This window comes from Plasmodium gonderi, assembly GCF_002157705.1.
Source record: "Plasmodium gonderi DNA, contig: Pgo-contig_223, whole genome shotgun sequence".
Classification (NCBI taxonomy): Eukaryota; Apicomplexa; class Aconoidasida; order Haemosporida; family Plasmodiidae; genus Plasmodium; species Plasmodium gonderi.
Window position 1 is genome coordinate 1 of NW_021629137.1, and position 17,060 is coordinate 17,060.

Below are 17,060 nucleotides of genomic sequence, written 5' to 3' on the forward strand. Positions count from 1 at the left end.
AACTATATTACTATATTCATAAACAGTGTGATAACGTATTCTAATGTCACTGTGTTTCCAATTTTTAAGTATTCTTTCTCCTAAATATAAATTAATGTGTAATATTTAATAAAAATTAAAATTATAACATAAAAAATTAACATATACTTATTACAATTAAAACATTTGCAAATATATAAATACTCATAATAAAATATGATATTACTAGAACAAAAAAAGTGAAGCCTGAACGCTGAACCCCTAAACCTAAAGCATATACCCTGAACCTCTAATATTATATTCCTATTTGTTTTGATGCAGTTGATTAACCTTTTTTTCATAATATTAATGTATATTAATATTTAATTGTATAATAAATAAATATTATCCAATTAAATAATATTTATTTAACATTATTAAGCAATGTATCTTGTAATTTATTAAATATACAAAGAATCAATTATACATACAAATTTTATTCTTTGTATTGCAGTTAATAATATAAGAAGCGCTATGTTATCAATACTATTAATGCTTTAATATTAAGGATTCCATTTTTCCAAACGAATGATACATATTTATATATTTTTTCTGTACTTATTTTTCTAAAAATATATATGATTATTAAGGTGATACAGATTTTATCGTATGACTCTTAAGAGTAATATAATTTTATCGTATAAACATTACATTTTAGAACATATCTATTAAATATTTGATTATATAATATTTACTAATTTATATTTCGTATGCAGTACACTTGTATTTATAATTCTCAAATATAATAATTATACGATAATATAATTTAATAAGTCAAGCAAAACAGTCCTATGGGGGAAATTTTCATTATATATTAAAATTCATAATAGAACCAAAGAAAATATATGTATATCGTTACGCGGTGCTTTAGTGAATAAACATTAAAAAAGACATTATATATAAAATTAAATTTTTTTTTAGATAAAATATAATGACACCTGGTGAAATAAATGAAACGGTACCTTATTAATTTTCGGAATATATAAATTACTTAATAATACTTGATCAATATGGAAAATTTGAGTATAAAATTTATTTTTTCAGATTTCTATAATATATGGATTCATCATTATTTATATATTATTTATTAGTATATTAACTGGAAAGATTACATCTTCTTTAGGGATACTATTCAATCTTTTCAAACATTTACACAAAATTCTAACCACATTGATAGTTTCATTAAGCACAATGCAGTTCCCCTAGATAGTAAAGAACGCCATAATTTTATTAATATTTGTCATGAAATAAGAGAACTTTTTAAGATTATGTCTTCTTATAATCCTAGTAACAACGGGAAATGTTGTAACTATATTAACTACTATATTAGAGACCAAATTAAAGATCTTTTTCCTACAAAAGAAAATGGTATTTTTGAATATTTTAAGAAATATGTTGATATTAATAAAACTGATTTATCTTATAAAACATGCGTGTCGGAAATAAAATATATAGAAAAGGAAGAATTTGATAAAATTAATGAATTATTTAACCTATATGATCATTATGAAACAATTTTAAATCCGGATTCAGAAGGTAATAATGATCCTAATGATTGCAGAGAATTAAAAGAATTCATTGATGAATATAATGATATTATCCAAAAACATAAGGATGATCAACCTTTCCAAAAAGTGTTAAATAATCTCAGATGCTCAATTGAAAATAATGAGTTATTTAATAATAATTGCAAAAATGAGTTATCAGAAATAATAGAAAATGAAGATAATCCATGGAATAAAAATGAATGTAATGAATCTCAAGAAAAAGAATATTTAAAGAAATATTCAAATCCAAATTATTCGTACTTTGGTACAACTACTTATATTCAACCTGTTAATATGAATGTTATAATAGCAACCACACTTAGTAGTGTATTTTTAGGAACAGTACTTTATTATATCTATAAGGTTAAATAAAATTTTATTTAAAATTTTTTGTCTTATACAGATAATATTATTATATATTTAAAAAAAAAAAAAATGGATTCATCAAGTAATTATAGTTATAAAACCCATATATATTTTTTAATATTAGTTTACTGCATCAAGAAATTATTTACGAAATCGCTTTCCAAGAATGAGAAAAATGAATAGAAATATAAGTGACGAAACATACCAACATGAAATGTGTAACAGAAAACATTATCTAAGGGATTTGAAAGAAAAATGTTATAATGTATCATATGTTTCAGAAAAAAAATACTAATATGCTTATTTAAAAAGATGATGTAACTTTTATTTAATCATAATTATACTACTGAATATTGTTTAACTAAAATTAGATAATTCCATATTCATATATGTATGATACTAATAATGGTACTAAAAAAATAAAATAAAATTATATAATAAAATACAATATAAAGGAAAAAAATGATACGAAAATATATAAAATGATCTAATATATAAATAAAAAAATGAAAATATAAAATAACACTAAATTTTACTTATCATGAATTTCATGTTAGTTTGAATGTTTATAAAATATAAAAAATACAAAAAAATCAACATTTTTACATTGTTTTAACGAAATTTTTCAGGATTTATATCTAGAGATTTCTTCTATTATAATGATTTTTGTTGCTGTTATGATTTTTTTATCCTTTATCATTCATTTCATATCTGAAAAATATATATATATGTATAACAATGATATTTCCTTTTATAAAATATTTTCCGGATGAGTGTATATGGTAATTATTTTTTTTTTTGTGATTTATGTAACAACTGGACACAAAATATACAACAAATATTATATTTTTTACTGATGTTATCATTACTACATGAATATATTTTAATAGAATAAATGTATGTGTATATATATTTGTACATTTTACACATGCCTATTTTTATATATTTGTAGTATAACAATAACTTACATTTCATATTAATTTAATTTGTATCATTTTACAAAAATATATATTTAAAGCAGGCGCTATAATATGAATTGTATATAACATTTATTCATTTATCATTTTTAGTTTTTTTATGCATTTTAATTATACTGTCAAATATTTTACAGATGAATAAATTAGTTGTAGTGTAACATAAATCATACAAATATTTTGATCATTAAGAAGTATATAATATTTAGATGTTTCGTATGACTAAATTTCAAGTAAACCTATTTAAATTAATAATATAATTGCGCATATGTATTATGCATTTACAATAATTTAATATTTTCAATTCTACTTGAACCTGGACATAATAATTTTTATTTAATTGTGGAAATAAATTCACATAACATAACTCTTTATAACATCACAAAAAAACTTTATTATTTATATCTTAATAATTTTATCAAAAACATTTTTTTTTTTTTATTATTGAATCAATGTATGCGCAAGCATTTTAAAAATAAAATAAATATATACTTAAAATGATAAATATACTTTTATATATATTCCAACATATTCCTCAGCAATATAAAGGGGTAAAAAAAGGTCCAAAACATATAGTAAATGTAGATCAGTAAAAAAAAATCATTTACATCGCGCATACTAAATACAAATATATTTATATATATAAGGCATAAGAGATTATGTATATTGGATAAAATGTAATATATTGTTTATGTAGAACAGTATAAATATCAATTTCTTTATTATTTTATAGAAGAATATATAATTATAATAGTAATATATATATGTTTGTATGTAGATTATGTAACGATATAATTACTGAATAATAAAGAATGAAAACATTCTGCATGATAATAATTGAAACTAGGATTAATTTTATTTTTAAAATTTAATACATTTAAAAAATACGTACCGAATTCAATAAAAATAAAATAACCTCTTTTAAGGATACCTTCACAAATTCTTTTGATGTGAGTATTATGAAATAATTAATAATGATAAACTGAGTAAGCTCTCAAATGTTATGTAACATGAAAAAACAATTTTTATATAGATGGTTTAAAAAAGTTAAAATATAATATTTACAAAATTGAATGTGCTTAATATGTTCAAATACCATCATAATCTAAGTCAATCCCAATATGAATTTTAATTTTGAGGAAAAAATAATTTTATATAATCATTGACATCATTAATGCTCATAAGCTAGTTATGATGTCATTGGATATTTTTCATCATACAATGTAAATTATTACTAGATAGAAAATACAAATAATATCACATATAATTTTCTTAAAATATGCTCATAAATTATTAATAAAGCATTTTAATTTTATTCATAAATAAACATAATTATTAATCAAATGTGTATTGTACTTGCGACCATGGTTTAATTTTAGTAATAGATAATTAACTAAGATATGAAACCTATACGTATAACAAAATAACAGAAATTACATTAATAAACAGTTTTGGGAATAGGAGAACAATCATTCCTTATAGTCAATGCAACATAGATTACATGCATTTAATAGATTATTAAATTCATTATAATAATAATATGCATAGTAACATTAATTCGTATAATTAAATAAGTATACAAAAAAAACCACCCGTTTAATATTATTATTAAATCAATTAGATTATATAATATATATCTAATTTCCTAAAAATTTATATATTATATATATGTTTAACATAAAGTCTTGAAGATTTAAATATCATTAAAATCCAAAAATAATGCCAAAAAATATGTGCTGAAAGAGAATTAAGAAAAAAAATGTTATATATAATATACATTAATATATTATAGTATAAATAAAAATAATATAAAATCTAAATTTGTGAGGATACTTTCTTACTTAAGGTTTTTCATTATAGGCTATTCTTAAATTTAAGGTATACATGATATGTTTTATTACATAAATAATATATAAATTAAGTTTATATTATATCGTTGCATTATTATAATATAAAATAACTCTTTTCCATATGTTTATTTTTTTATAAAATAAAGACTATAAACACTATAATTTTGATTACATTTTTATATAAAACCTTTTAATGTTGGTATATATTAAATAAAAAGAAGAAAATAAAAAATTCGTATTCATATTAAGTATGTTAGGAATTATTTGTTAATCTTGCATAATGAATTACAATAAAAAATATGAATGAAAATATGATACCAGCTATTGTATCCCACAGATATTCTCAATATAATGACACATTTATTTATATTAAATATAACATATATATATTTATATTTTTAGAAAACACTCTATATTAAATTGGAATATTTATAATAAAAAAAATCAAAATATATAGATTTCTATATTTCATTTATCATTATACTGTTTATATATATATCATAATATTATGAGATATATATATTTATTGTATATTTTTAATTCATCTTTTTGTGTATTTATTTTAAAGGTTATATATTATATTACACATTTTATAATGTTCATATTATATACTTTTTCTAATATATATGATTTATTTTAAAAAAATTTTATTTATATATATTTTTATATATTATGTATCATTTATTTAATATAATGATTTATTATTCAAAATATATTTTGAAGTTTAATATTATATCAATTATACAATATTAATAAATATTGTAATAATAACAAATTAACTTCTTAATTTTTCCAATTATGTTGATCAATAATTTTATCATGTATAAGAAATTACGAGATATAGTATACTATTATTCATATTATAATCAATACAGTTATTATATCCTGATGTGGTATATTATCTAAAAAGAGAAATTTTTTTAATTCATATAATCATTTAATCAAAGATCACTTTAAAATTAACAAAGTAATGCATTCCTATTATTTTAAAAATATCCTAATATTATACATTATTATTTCGAAAAATCACTTTTATTAATAATAATATTTATACTAAACTCTTTTGAGTGATCATATCATATATTCATTAAATATATTGTTAGTTTATGTGTTTCTAGTATTAAATATTAAATCAAAGAAAAATAAGATATTAATACAATTAAAAAATATATATTTTATGAACACAGAGAGAATAATAATATAAAAAAAACTATATATTTTTTTGTACAGTTTTATATATAATGTAAGAATAAATTTATTAGATATTAGAATATTCTTATTTGATATAACATATAAATATGACTTTTATTATTTTTATGAGCAAGAATATGAATAAAAAATATATATAAAAAAAAAGTAAAAAAAAATAATTTTATTTTGATTAATAACTTATTAAAAAATAAATTATTGTATTCTAAAAAAAAAACTTTATAAAAATTAGGCTATTCATTTTATTAGCATTTTGTATCATTTAATACAAATAATATTATAGTATTATATTTACAAAATCTCCGAGTATATAATGTATATAGAAAATTATCACTATTTTTATTGCATTTATGCTTACTCTTATGATTATGAGCTAGTAATAATAGAGAATGTGCATATGAAAAAAAAAATCTGTTTCTTAAATGTATAAGATAAAAACAAATAAGAATATATACATATTTAAATTATTGGTTATAGTGAATCATATTCTCTTATAGATTATATACACAATTAAGTCTATGTGTATATTATATATCATTTTTAAATATTATTGCTTAAATTGAGCTAAATCATAGAATTATAAACAAAATATTTTTTACATAAGATTGTACATGTTATAATACGCGATTATTATGAAATAAATGTAAATATCTTATTAGGGCGCTAACACATAAACAGAAATTAACACATGTAATAAATATTCTATTCTGTGTTTATGATAATATACATAAATAAATCATTTATTTATATAGGTAATGATTATTTTATTATAAAGTAATTACATATAATAAAATTCTATTATATAGCATTTTTTACTTTATATTATTGCATAATATATATTATACGAAAAAAAAACTTTTAACATGTATTCATATAAAAAGTTCTATCTATAACAATAAGAACTATAAGTATTACAATAGTTTAATGCATAATGTGAATAAAAAAACAGCAAAAATATTATTTTTGATTGCAAATTTTATAAATTATGAACACTATCACATGTGGTAAAAGATCAATATTTTTATAATACACTTAATATGTAAAATTGTATAATACAAGAACACCAAAAATCATATTTTTTAATCTTCTTCAATAAATCATCATGGAAGACAATTATAGAGAAAATGCAGTATATTATATTTTTTTTTTTATATTTTATTTTATATTAGAAATTTTAAAAGAATGTAGATTGTAGAAACTAAGCAATAACTCCTTTCATAACAAATATAACGTAATAATTTTTACATACATTATACATTTATTTTTAGTTTGATTTTAGAAATATATTTCCCCAATGTCGTTATGATTTTAATGGGTTGGAATATGGAACATTGAGGAAACCATGGTTAAATTATTGTTCACCGACATGTAATGATTTTCAACATAGAATAAATGTTTCTAATGGTGTTAGCGTTATCTTTCAAACACCTTGTATCTTACTCTGTATGTATTTAAAATATATACAGATCCATGAATCTAGTTCTTATTTTAAAGTAAAAGCAAGTTGCAAATATTTCTATTACAAATTAAAGGAGCTAATGAAAAATTATGGGGGTAATTGCAAATCAACAAAAGATTGTTATGAAAAAATGAGAGTAAAAAGAGAGCTCGTAACTAGAATGACTGTACCAGATGTATGCGTACGACACCTTAATGATATTGATGATATTGATGATGATACATATCATAAATTTCAGTATTTACAAAAGCTATATGATATTCAAGACAAATTTACACATCCACGCGTTAGCTGTCATATTGTTAAGAGAACTATTAAAGATTATGAAAATCATTACAAAGTGTATAATAATGTAAATAACAACCAAAGTTTTAAGGAAGAATTTGAAAAAGTTCATCCTCAGTACAATGATTATCGCCAGAAAAGGTCTGAATGTTTTTCTTCACCAGAACGCTTATATTCCTCTTCAGAAGCAGGTGCAAGCACATTTACTGGTATAGGTGTTTTAACCATAGCAATTTCAATAATTATTTTTATTTTATTTAAGGTTAAAAATAAATTTATTTAATATAATATATATAGAATTGAAATTTATATTACACAATATAATATATAGTTTATATCCAATTAATAATCCTTTTGCAAATATAAATTATTGTTTTTTCTTATCAGTATACAAGTTATGGCTCATTTTTACAACTAATTGTAAGAAAACTAAGGAGAAGGATGAAGAAAAAATATGAGCATAATTCATATTTAAAGGATACATTTGATAGAGCATACCCAAATTCAAATCAGCGAAACTGTAGAATAACATATTATTTAGAAGACTAGAAAAAATAAGTGCATAATACTTATCAATGAATAAGGAAAAATAAATGTTTTTGAGAAAAAATGTAATTATATATTTAGTTAAAAAAAAAAATACTTATATAGAAAAACAAAAGTAAACGTAATAATAAAATCATAAATATAACTTTTCAACGTTTCCTATAATTAATGAAATATATATAATATGAATTTTTAAACATTGTCCCTATAAAAAAAAGAACTAAAGCTACTATCAAAGAAAAAATATATTTACAATATATAATCATATATTAACATTTGTTTAACAATATTATAAAAAAGTTTAATTATAGGGACATTCATTTATTATATATTATGTATGTTCATAAGTTTTATTAATTTTTAACTACTTTTTATATCGCATTTCCATAAAAAATGAAATTACTCATGAAATAAATATAGATGAAAAAAGACATATTCATTAATATAATATAACACATTTTTTTATATGTAACATTTTTTTTAATAAAATTTCTTAATTTTAGTAATTATATACTTATATATATGTATTAAGCGGAAAATTCTTTTAACTTTTTACAGGTTCTAGTATTTCAAATTTAGGATTAATATAATTGTGTTATTTAAATATTATATACTAAACGGATAAGAATTATTTATACATAAATTTAAGTAGTTCTTATTGGTACAATTGTAATATAATAACATTAATAAAAGTAAAATATACATAGGTAATTCAAAATATAACTAAATATATCATGTATGTCATATATTATCATAAATTCCTTAAATAGAAATATAATTTGAATTCTTTTATTATATATATATAAATGCTAGAATTATTGTGTATTTAAATTATATAAGTATTATTTTGTTAAATACACTTTTTAAAATTATGATATTTAGAAGACAATATATATATAGTATATTAAATTTAAGTGCATATTCTCAAAGATCACTGTATTATTCTTTGCTATAAAGGTACCATAAACAAATAATATTATAATACATAAGCATTGATAAAAATATAAACATAAAAATTCATGTTATATGAAAAACCTGGATGCATAGTAAATGATTTTACCAATCATTAAAAAACATAATAGAAAATTCATAATCTAATCTATATAAAACTTGTTTTTTATACAATAAAAAAATATATATAATATATAAATCGGAATTACACTTATAAACCTTAAACATATTACATTATTAGAACATAATTCCAATAATTTTATAATTAAATTCAAATTAAAAAAATTCAGTAATAGAACTATATGTATATCTATTCACTGAAATACATAATATAAACATCATATTATATATATACATATTTTATAATAATTCTAATTTATTTATGAATTTTACTGCAAAATATAATCTTTTCTAAAATTTCATGATTATATACAATTTTCATTCATTTATATATATAATATGTCATAATATATACAGTTATATACTGTGTATGCATAATTTATTTGTATAATACATACATAATTTTTAATAGTAGAAAAAATATTTAGAACCCTATAATTCATAGAATTACAATGCACTATTTATTTGTAACATTGAATTAATTATCTTTTTCAGAATACATATTATATTGTTTTTTATTTTAATTTTTTTTATGAATATATTTATATTTAACAATATAACTAAATTTTTTAACTGCAGTTGTATCAGGTTTTATAAATTAAATGCATCAAAAATAAGAAGAAAAACAAGGAAAAATTTTAAAATGATATTGAAGAAGACAACTTGAGTATATGATTCTTAAATTTCTCTTGATATAATTGAATAATTATTAAATAATTAAACAATATTTCACAATAACATTTATATATTTTTTATCTTACTATATTTATGAAACAAAATAATGTATGTGTAATATGTTATAATAATTGATGATGATTATTTATAAATAATATATAAATTAATATCTAATTATTTTTGCAAAGAATACATAAGTATTTTTTCTATTTTTACCTAATTCTAAGTATATTATGCAGTGATCCTATAAATTAAGAATTGCCTTTTGTCATATAAAATCCATTAAACAATAAAATTTAATATACTTATATTTCTTTAATAGCTGTTACAAATAGCTTTAAGCAAATAATATACAAATAAATGTAACTATATTAAATTTTTATAATATAGATCTCATATTTATAAAAACATAAAATTATGTTTTGTATGTCTTTATCGAGATTGCCATTGCTTGGTAATGAAAGAAAAACTTGTTATTAGTTAGTATCAATCTATATCATATACATGCCTATACAACATATATATGTAACTCATAATAATCATTAAATCTCATAACATTGGTAAGCAAGATATAATTTTATTCATATTATTCCTCGTTAATCTTTTCTTAATATATCATAAGAACAAGTAATTAATGGACACCCTGCTGCAATAATCTAATAGTAACCTAGTTCTATAATAATATTATGTATGTGTAGTTTAAGCAGAACATACTCTAAATATAATATTTACATAAATATGATGCGCAAAAAAAATCCTTGAAAAATAAATATATTTTATTATTCTATATTTATTTGCATAAATATTCTTATGCAATAAATATCACCAAGTATATTTTCTTTTAGAAAACATATCTTTTCAGAATTACATATATGCTATAATATAAGCTTAAAAAAAAAAATGATTTAACAATAGTTGAAATGTACTGTATTAATTTTGTAAATACAAATATATATTAGACTAATGTTTTAATAAATTAAATTTTTATTATTTGCTTCTTGAAATATCAAATTGAAAAATAGTTTTCTTTACTATCAATATGCATGTTACTTGTAGGAATGTTTTATATATTATAGTAACATTTCAAAATTAAATGTATTGATAACAAATGATTTAATTGTTTTCTTAAATATTTCGTGTAAAATTTATTACATAATTTTAAATGTAATTATAACTATGGTTATATATTTTATAAAAATATAAGATTAATACATAATTTATTTTTATAAACTACATATATAAATTTGTTAACTTATAAAAGGATTAATAAATCTTCAATTTCATGTAATATCTATTATAATCAATATATCATAGAACAAAAAGACTTAGAAAATAAATGTAATATTTTTATTTATTGTGATATTTAAAAAAATATGAGTTCATAATAGAAATTTGAAAAAACTTTTCTATTACTGTTAAAATTTTTTACAGTGTAGTATTATTCTTTTAATATACTTTATCATTTTTAAAGATAAATATATTAAAAAAAAAAAAAAAATTACGATTTAAGATATGAATTAATTATTATTTTCACATTTTACTAAATAACATTCAATATTATATATAAGACAAAAAAAATTAAATTTATTTAATATAAAGTATTATACATGTGAACAGGTAAAAATAAAAAAATTTTAAGCAATTTATAATAATTCGATTAAGATGCGAAACATATATGGCATATATTAAATATATTTTTCCTCATTATATTTTTAAAGTAATAAAGTTCTCATATCAGTATACATAAAAAAAATAATATGTAAATAAAAGTATATAAACATTAATTATTCTGGTATTTTTTAAAATGCTTTCAACGATACATAAAAGTAATAATTACCTAATATTTTCTTATATAATATTTCATTATAATAAAAGAATAAACTATATTTATATATATAATTTTACAATTTCTTATTAATAATAAATTAAAGTATTTTAATATATTAATTATTATATTAATAATTACATATTCTATACAATGTTAATATCTATAAAATTGTTACTTCTAACAAAAAAAGAATCATTAATATTAATTTATAAAATTATTACATAAAAAAAAAGGCTATATAAATATATATAAAAAAAAATATATAATTTAAAAAATTCCCAATATGAATTCCCCTTATCAGAATACATAAATAACAATCGAATATATTTTTTAAATAAACATTCATGCATCACCCTATAATATCATATTATTCTTTTTGAATATATTTATGATATTTTTCACAAATCACGAATAATAAATGATGTAATATAATAAAAATATATAACTCCTATATTATAGTAAACTATATTTTATATAATATTTTCTCTAATTATATAATACATTTTAATTAATATTATATACAATAATATTATTATAATATTTTTGATGCATATTAACAAATATACCCATGTATGAGCATAATTCTAATAGAGGCATATTTATACACACATTATGCGTGTATTTTAGAATGTACATAATGCCATTTATTTTACATATTCTAACTGATATATATAATTATTATATATATTTTAATTATTTAATTAAAATATATTTTTATTTATAAGATTAAATGTATTATAATATGCTTTTGTCTTAATAAAAACTATTACTAAGAATTTGGAGGTTTAATACATGTTTGAATTTTATTTAATCTATGCCTAATTTATTTTCCCTTACTTTTATATATCATTAAATAATGTGTATTTCTTTTTATATGAGTTACAATATTCGCAAAAATAATTAATTATTTTAGGAAAAACATATAGTTCAATAGAACGGATTGCCATTTATTTCAAACATTCGACTTATATATTAGATAAGAGAATTAAATTTTAGTTAATTTTATATAATAATTTATGGATCCCATATTTGTGAAAGTATTTGTATTGAAATATGGTTTAATTTTCTTCTTACGTTTTATTTACTTAAATATGATTTTATTTGTAATATATAAATATATTTTAAATAAAACATATTTTATTATATAGTATGAGAACACAATAAAGTAGTGAATAATTAATATGAAAATACAGAGACATAATAAAAAAACTAAAATTATTATTACATATTAAAACAAATAAGTATCATAACATTTAATGCGGTAATTCATTCCATAATATTCACTATGTTATGTGTATTCAAAGAATTATAAATATTTTTTTACAATATACTTTAATCAATGAATATTCATTATTAACATGTAATAATATAATTGAATATGTAAGAAGTTTAATATAATTATAAATTATATATATATACATATAACATTTTCTTGTACATATAGATATTATATATATATATCTTAAACTATATACATTAATGAATTAGTTTCATTTCATATTTAACAATCTCTGATTTTAAAATTGTTAACAGGATATTAAAAAAATATACATACGTATTAATATAAATACTATTTTTAAAAGAAATATATTAATGTATTTTAAAATTAATGATAGAATACGAAATATATGTGATATATATTTTTTTTTAATATTGTATCAATTTAATATTCATAGAGAATATAATTATAATATATCATTTGTTTCTTTTTTTAACGAATATAATGTCAAGTGATGTAAGTGATAAAACCGTATTGTTATATACTTAAAAAAAATTGAATAATGTATTATTATGTGCATAACCACTTTGAAGAATTTAACAATAAATCTAGATATTTAAACTTTTTATAAATATAAGTATTATTTATAATTTATATAATTCTTCATTAGTATTGCACATTGAAGGATTACAATGATTTTGAAAAAATAATAGAAGATACTCGAAATGTTGCAGATAATAAGAGTGAAGTTGATGAATTCCTCAGATCTAAATCTATTATTATTGATAATACGGATAAAACTATGTTTTATGATGTATGTAAGAGAATAAATGAATATTTAAAGTATTTTAAAGCAAATGATTCATGTAATAACAGTAAATGTTGCAGTTTTATTAACTACTGGTTAAATAAAGATCCAAGAATCAGATTTCATGCACAGAAAGAAGGCGTAATTAAAAATCTGAAGGATTATATTAAATATAATAATTCTGGTTATATATATGATATATGTTTACCGAAAATAAACAATATGAAAATAGAGTTATTCGAAAAAATACAAAATTTATATGATATGTATGATTTATATGAGAATTTTCTTGAATCAATTAAATATAGTATGGGAAAATCATATACATGTAAGTATTTAAATGATTTGATTGATAAGTATAATAAAATAATGGAAACTGATATCGGAGAAAATGATAATTTTATTCTCAATGAATTATATATTATTAGATGCCTAATTGAAGATAAGTTGTTGGGACCAAATAAATTTTGCAAAGAAAACTTACATACAATATCGGATAATATTAAGTCTATACCCTACACAAAAAAATGCAATGTACATAAAGAAAGGGAACACATACAAGGAGATTTTTTGAATTTTGAAGCCAATTTTTCTACACATGCTACTTCTTATAATAGCATTATGAAATCTATAATAGTAACATTATCTGTTATTATAGTTATAGGAGTAATTTTTTTGTATCTATGTAATGTTAATAAGAATTCTATTCATAATTTAAAATTATGTGTCTTTTGTTTTTTAAATATATTTAAAAAATTAGTTCATCAAATATATATACTTAAGAATTCATTAAATTATCTCTCCTATATTAGTTTACAAGTTTCTGGAAGAATTGGCGTCTTTTAATCAAAAGAAAAAAAATAAAGATAAAATATTTGATGTACAAATCAGATCAACATCAAATACAGAAACCTGAGAAGCGTATTCTTTTTTCGGAAGAAAAAAAGTATAACATATACATCTAAAATATAATCACAGTTTGCATATGTATAAAAGAAACGACCACTTATTATCAACTATTCGCTAATGTAGAATAATTAGTTTTACTGTAAAATAAAAATAAGAATGTATAATAATATGTGTATAAAGAAAAAAATTATTAAAAAAATATATTTTTTTTTTAATACAATTTTTAAATATATATAATAAAATAATATATTATAATACAAATTAACAGAAATAGTAAAATAATAAATATGAACATGTATAACTATATGAATATCCATATATGTTAAGGATTTCTAGTTGATACTCTTGAGTCTATGATGATGGGTTCCTTCTTGTATTATTTTGTACATTTTATTATTATAAAGTTAATATTTATTTATATATATTTCCTAAATTATTGCTTTTATATGATTATAAAAAATTCATTTTTATGTAAATTTAAATATTATTTTTATTAATACTATACTGCTACAAAATTGCACATATTAATATTTATGAATTTAGTTTTATCCTTATCACATAAGTTAATTTATATATTTCTAAATATACATTAATTATTATATATCAATATACATATATTTACATATTGGGCTAATTACTATTTATACACACTTTATTATATGTTGTAGTAACAAGTTTTTTTAATAATTAAAAAAAAAATTTATTAATTTTTTTTTGTATTCTATATATATAATCATATCATTTATGAAATACGTACTCATGAAAACGTAAATTAAAACAGAAAAAACATATAATATATACATATATAATCATATTCATAAATATAATTAAGAGAGGAAATAAAATTTTTTTTGTATAATAAATTACAAATTATGCAGGAAACAAATAATTTTTTTTAATTAATTACATAAAAACAAAATAATACTTTTTTTTATTTTTTTTATGTAGTTAAAGCAGACGTTTGCTTTCATTAACAAATAGATAGGTTATAATTATTTTGTTTGTGTGCAGAAAAAAATAACATAGAATATATCTATATTAGTATGCATATTTTAAATACCTTTTTCTAGATTAACATATATTTATTAATGTTATTAGTAACATTATAACTCTTCTTCTTATTATTATATTTCTAAAAAAAATTACTAATATAGTGATAAAATAATACAGTGTAATATATAAAAATGAATATTCTATTAAATATATCATGTATTGTTCCAGAAGTCATTCTTATACTTTTAATTTCAAACATCGTTCTTATAAGCTCACTAAGAACTTCTAACATTTTCAAGATATTTATTAATAATATATTTTATATCAGATGAGTAAAAAACATTACAATTCCATTATAAGAAAATTAAAGGAATGTTTACCAAATCAGTCACAACATGTACATTCTCATATATTTCTAATACATAGCAAACAAAATGTTTTTTTCAAAATTATTACAATATCATAGATGCCTTTTTTTTTTAATATACATATATAAACTATATTACATATTAAAATATCAATTCAATTTATTTATCACATAAAGCATAATATTTAACATAGATATTTCTGTACACCAATAAAAGTATAAAATATTTTACAAAATAAACCATTTGCATATACAGAATTCATAAACCAAAAGATATTATTATACTTCATATAGTTAAACATGTTTGAAATATCACCAAATGATACAATGATTGAAATAATACTAAAAAATAGAATAATCAAATATATATATATATATATGGCATTTATATAAATATATAATTTAATTATAGAATAATCTACGATATGTAATATAAAAAATTTATTTTATACCTTGAAATTACGATTATTACTCTATATTTGTATTATTTTGTTAAAAATTTATATGATTAAAAACAAAATATAAATAAATATTTCATGACATAGCATACATTGTGAAAAAATATATAATATATATAAGTTGTAATTTCGATAAATTTATTTAATACATATATATATGCAAATAGATTACTAAGAATTCTATATAAATATGCTTTTATAACGCACCAGAACAGATGTTATTATATATATATATATATATACATGTATTGAATTTTATGTGCACATTCATAATAAATTTATTACAGTGCATTAGTATTATGTAACATAAAGAACGCATTACGATCTATACATTATTCTGAATATCATAATATTTCATATTATTTAGATAAATATTATTATTTGTTAATACAATTAGAAAACGATTATGCATTCTAAATAATATATATTTCTTTATTATAACATTTTATGCAAATAAATTATAAATTAATAATATTTT

General features: G+C 18.3%; 3 protein-coding genes across 3 annotated transcripts; all 3 read left to right on the forward strand.

Annotated features, from left to right (window-relative positions):
* Positions 1-949: 949 nt before the first annotated feature.
* Positions 950-2,226, forward strand: PGO_002100 (variable surface protein; the record flags this gene model as incomplete). The annotated part of the gene is made up of 3 exons (XM_028691069.1): positions 950-976; positions 1,110-1,928; positions 2,056-2,226. The coding sequence occupies 3 exons, from the start codon at positions 950-952 to the stop codon at positions 2,224-2,226; spliced, it is 1,017 nt and encodes a 338-aa protein (XP_028546870.1).
* A 4,840-nt stretch (positions 2,227-7,066) lies between these two features.
* Positions 7,067-8,257, forward strand: PGO_002105 (variable surface protein; the record flags this gene model as incomplete). The annotated part of the gene is made up of 3 exons (XM_028691070.1): positions 7,067-7,093; positions 7,233-7,970; positions 8,096-8,257. The coding sequence occupies 3 exons, from the start codon at positions 7,067-7,069 to the stop codon at positions 8,255-8,257; spliced, it is 927 nt and encodes a 308-aa protein (XP_028546871.1).
* Positions 8,258-13,551: 5,294 nt separating this feature from the next.
* PGO_002110 (variable surface protein) lies at positions 13,552-15,001 on the forward strand (the record flags this gene model as incomplete). Its single annotated transcript, XM_028691071.1, has 3 exons — positions 13,552-13,578; positions 13,718-14,692; positions 14,897-15,001. 3 exons carry the CDS (start codon positions 13,552-13,554, stop codon positions 14,999-15,001), a joined length of 1,107 nt encoding a protein of 368 aa, XP_028546872.1.
* Between the last annotated feature and the right edge of the window lie 2,059 nt (positions 15,002-17,060).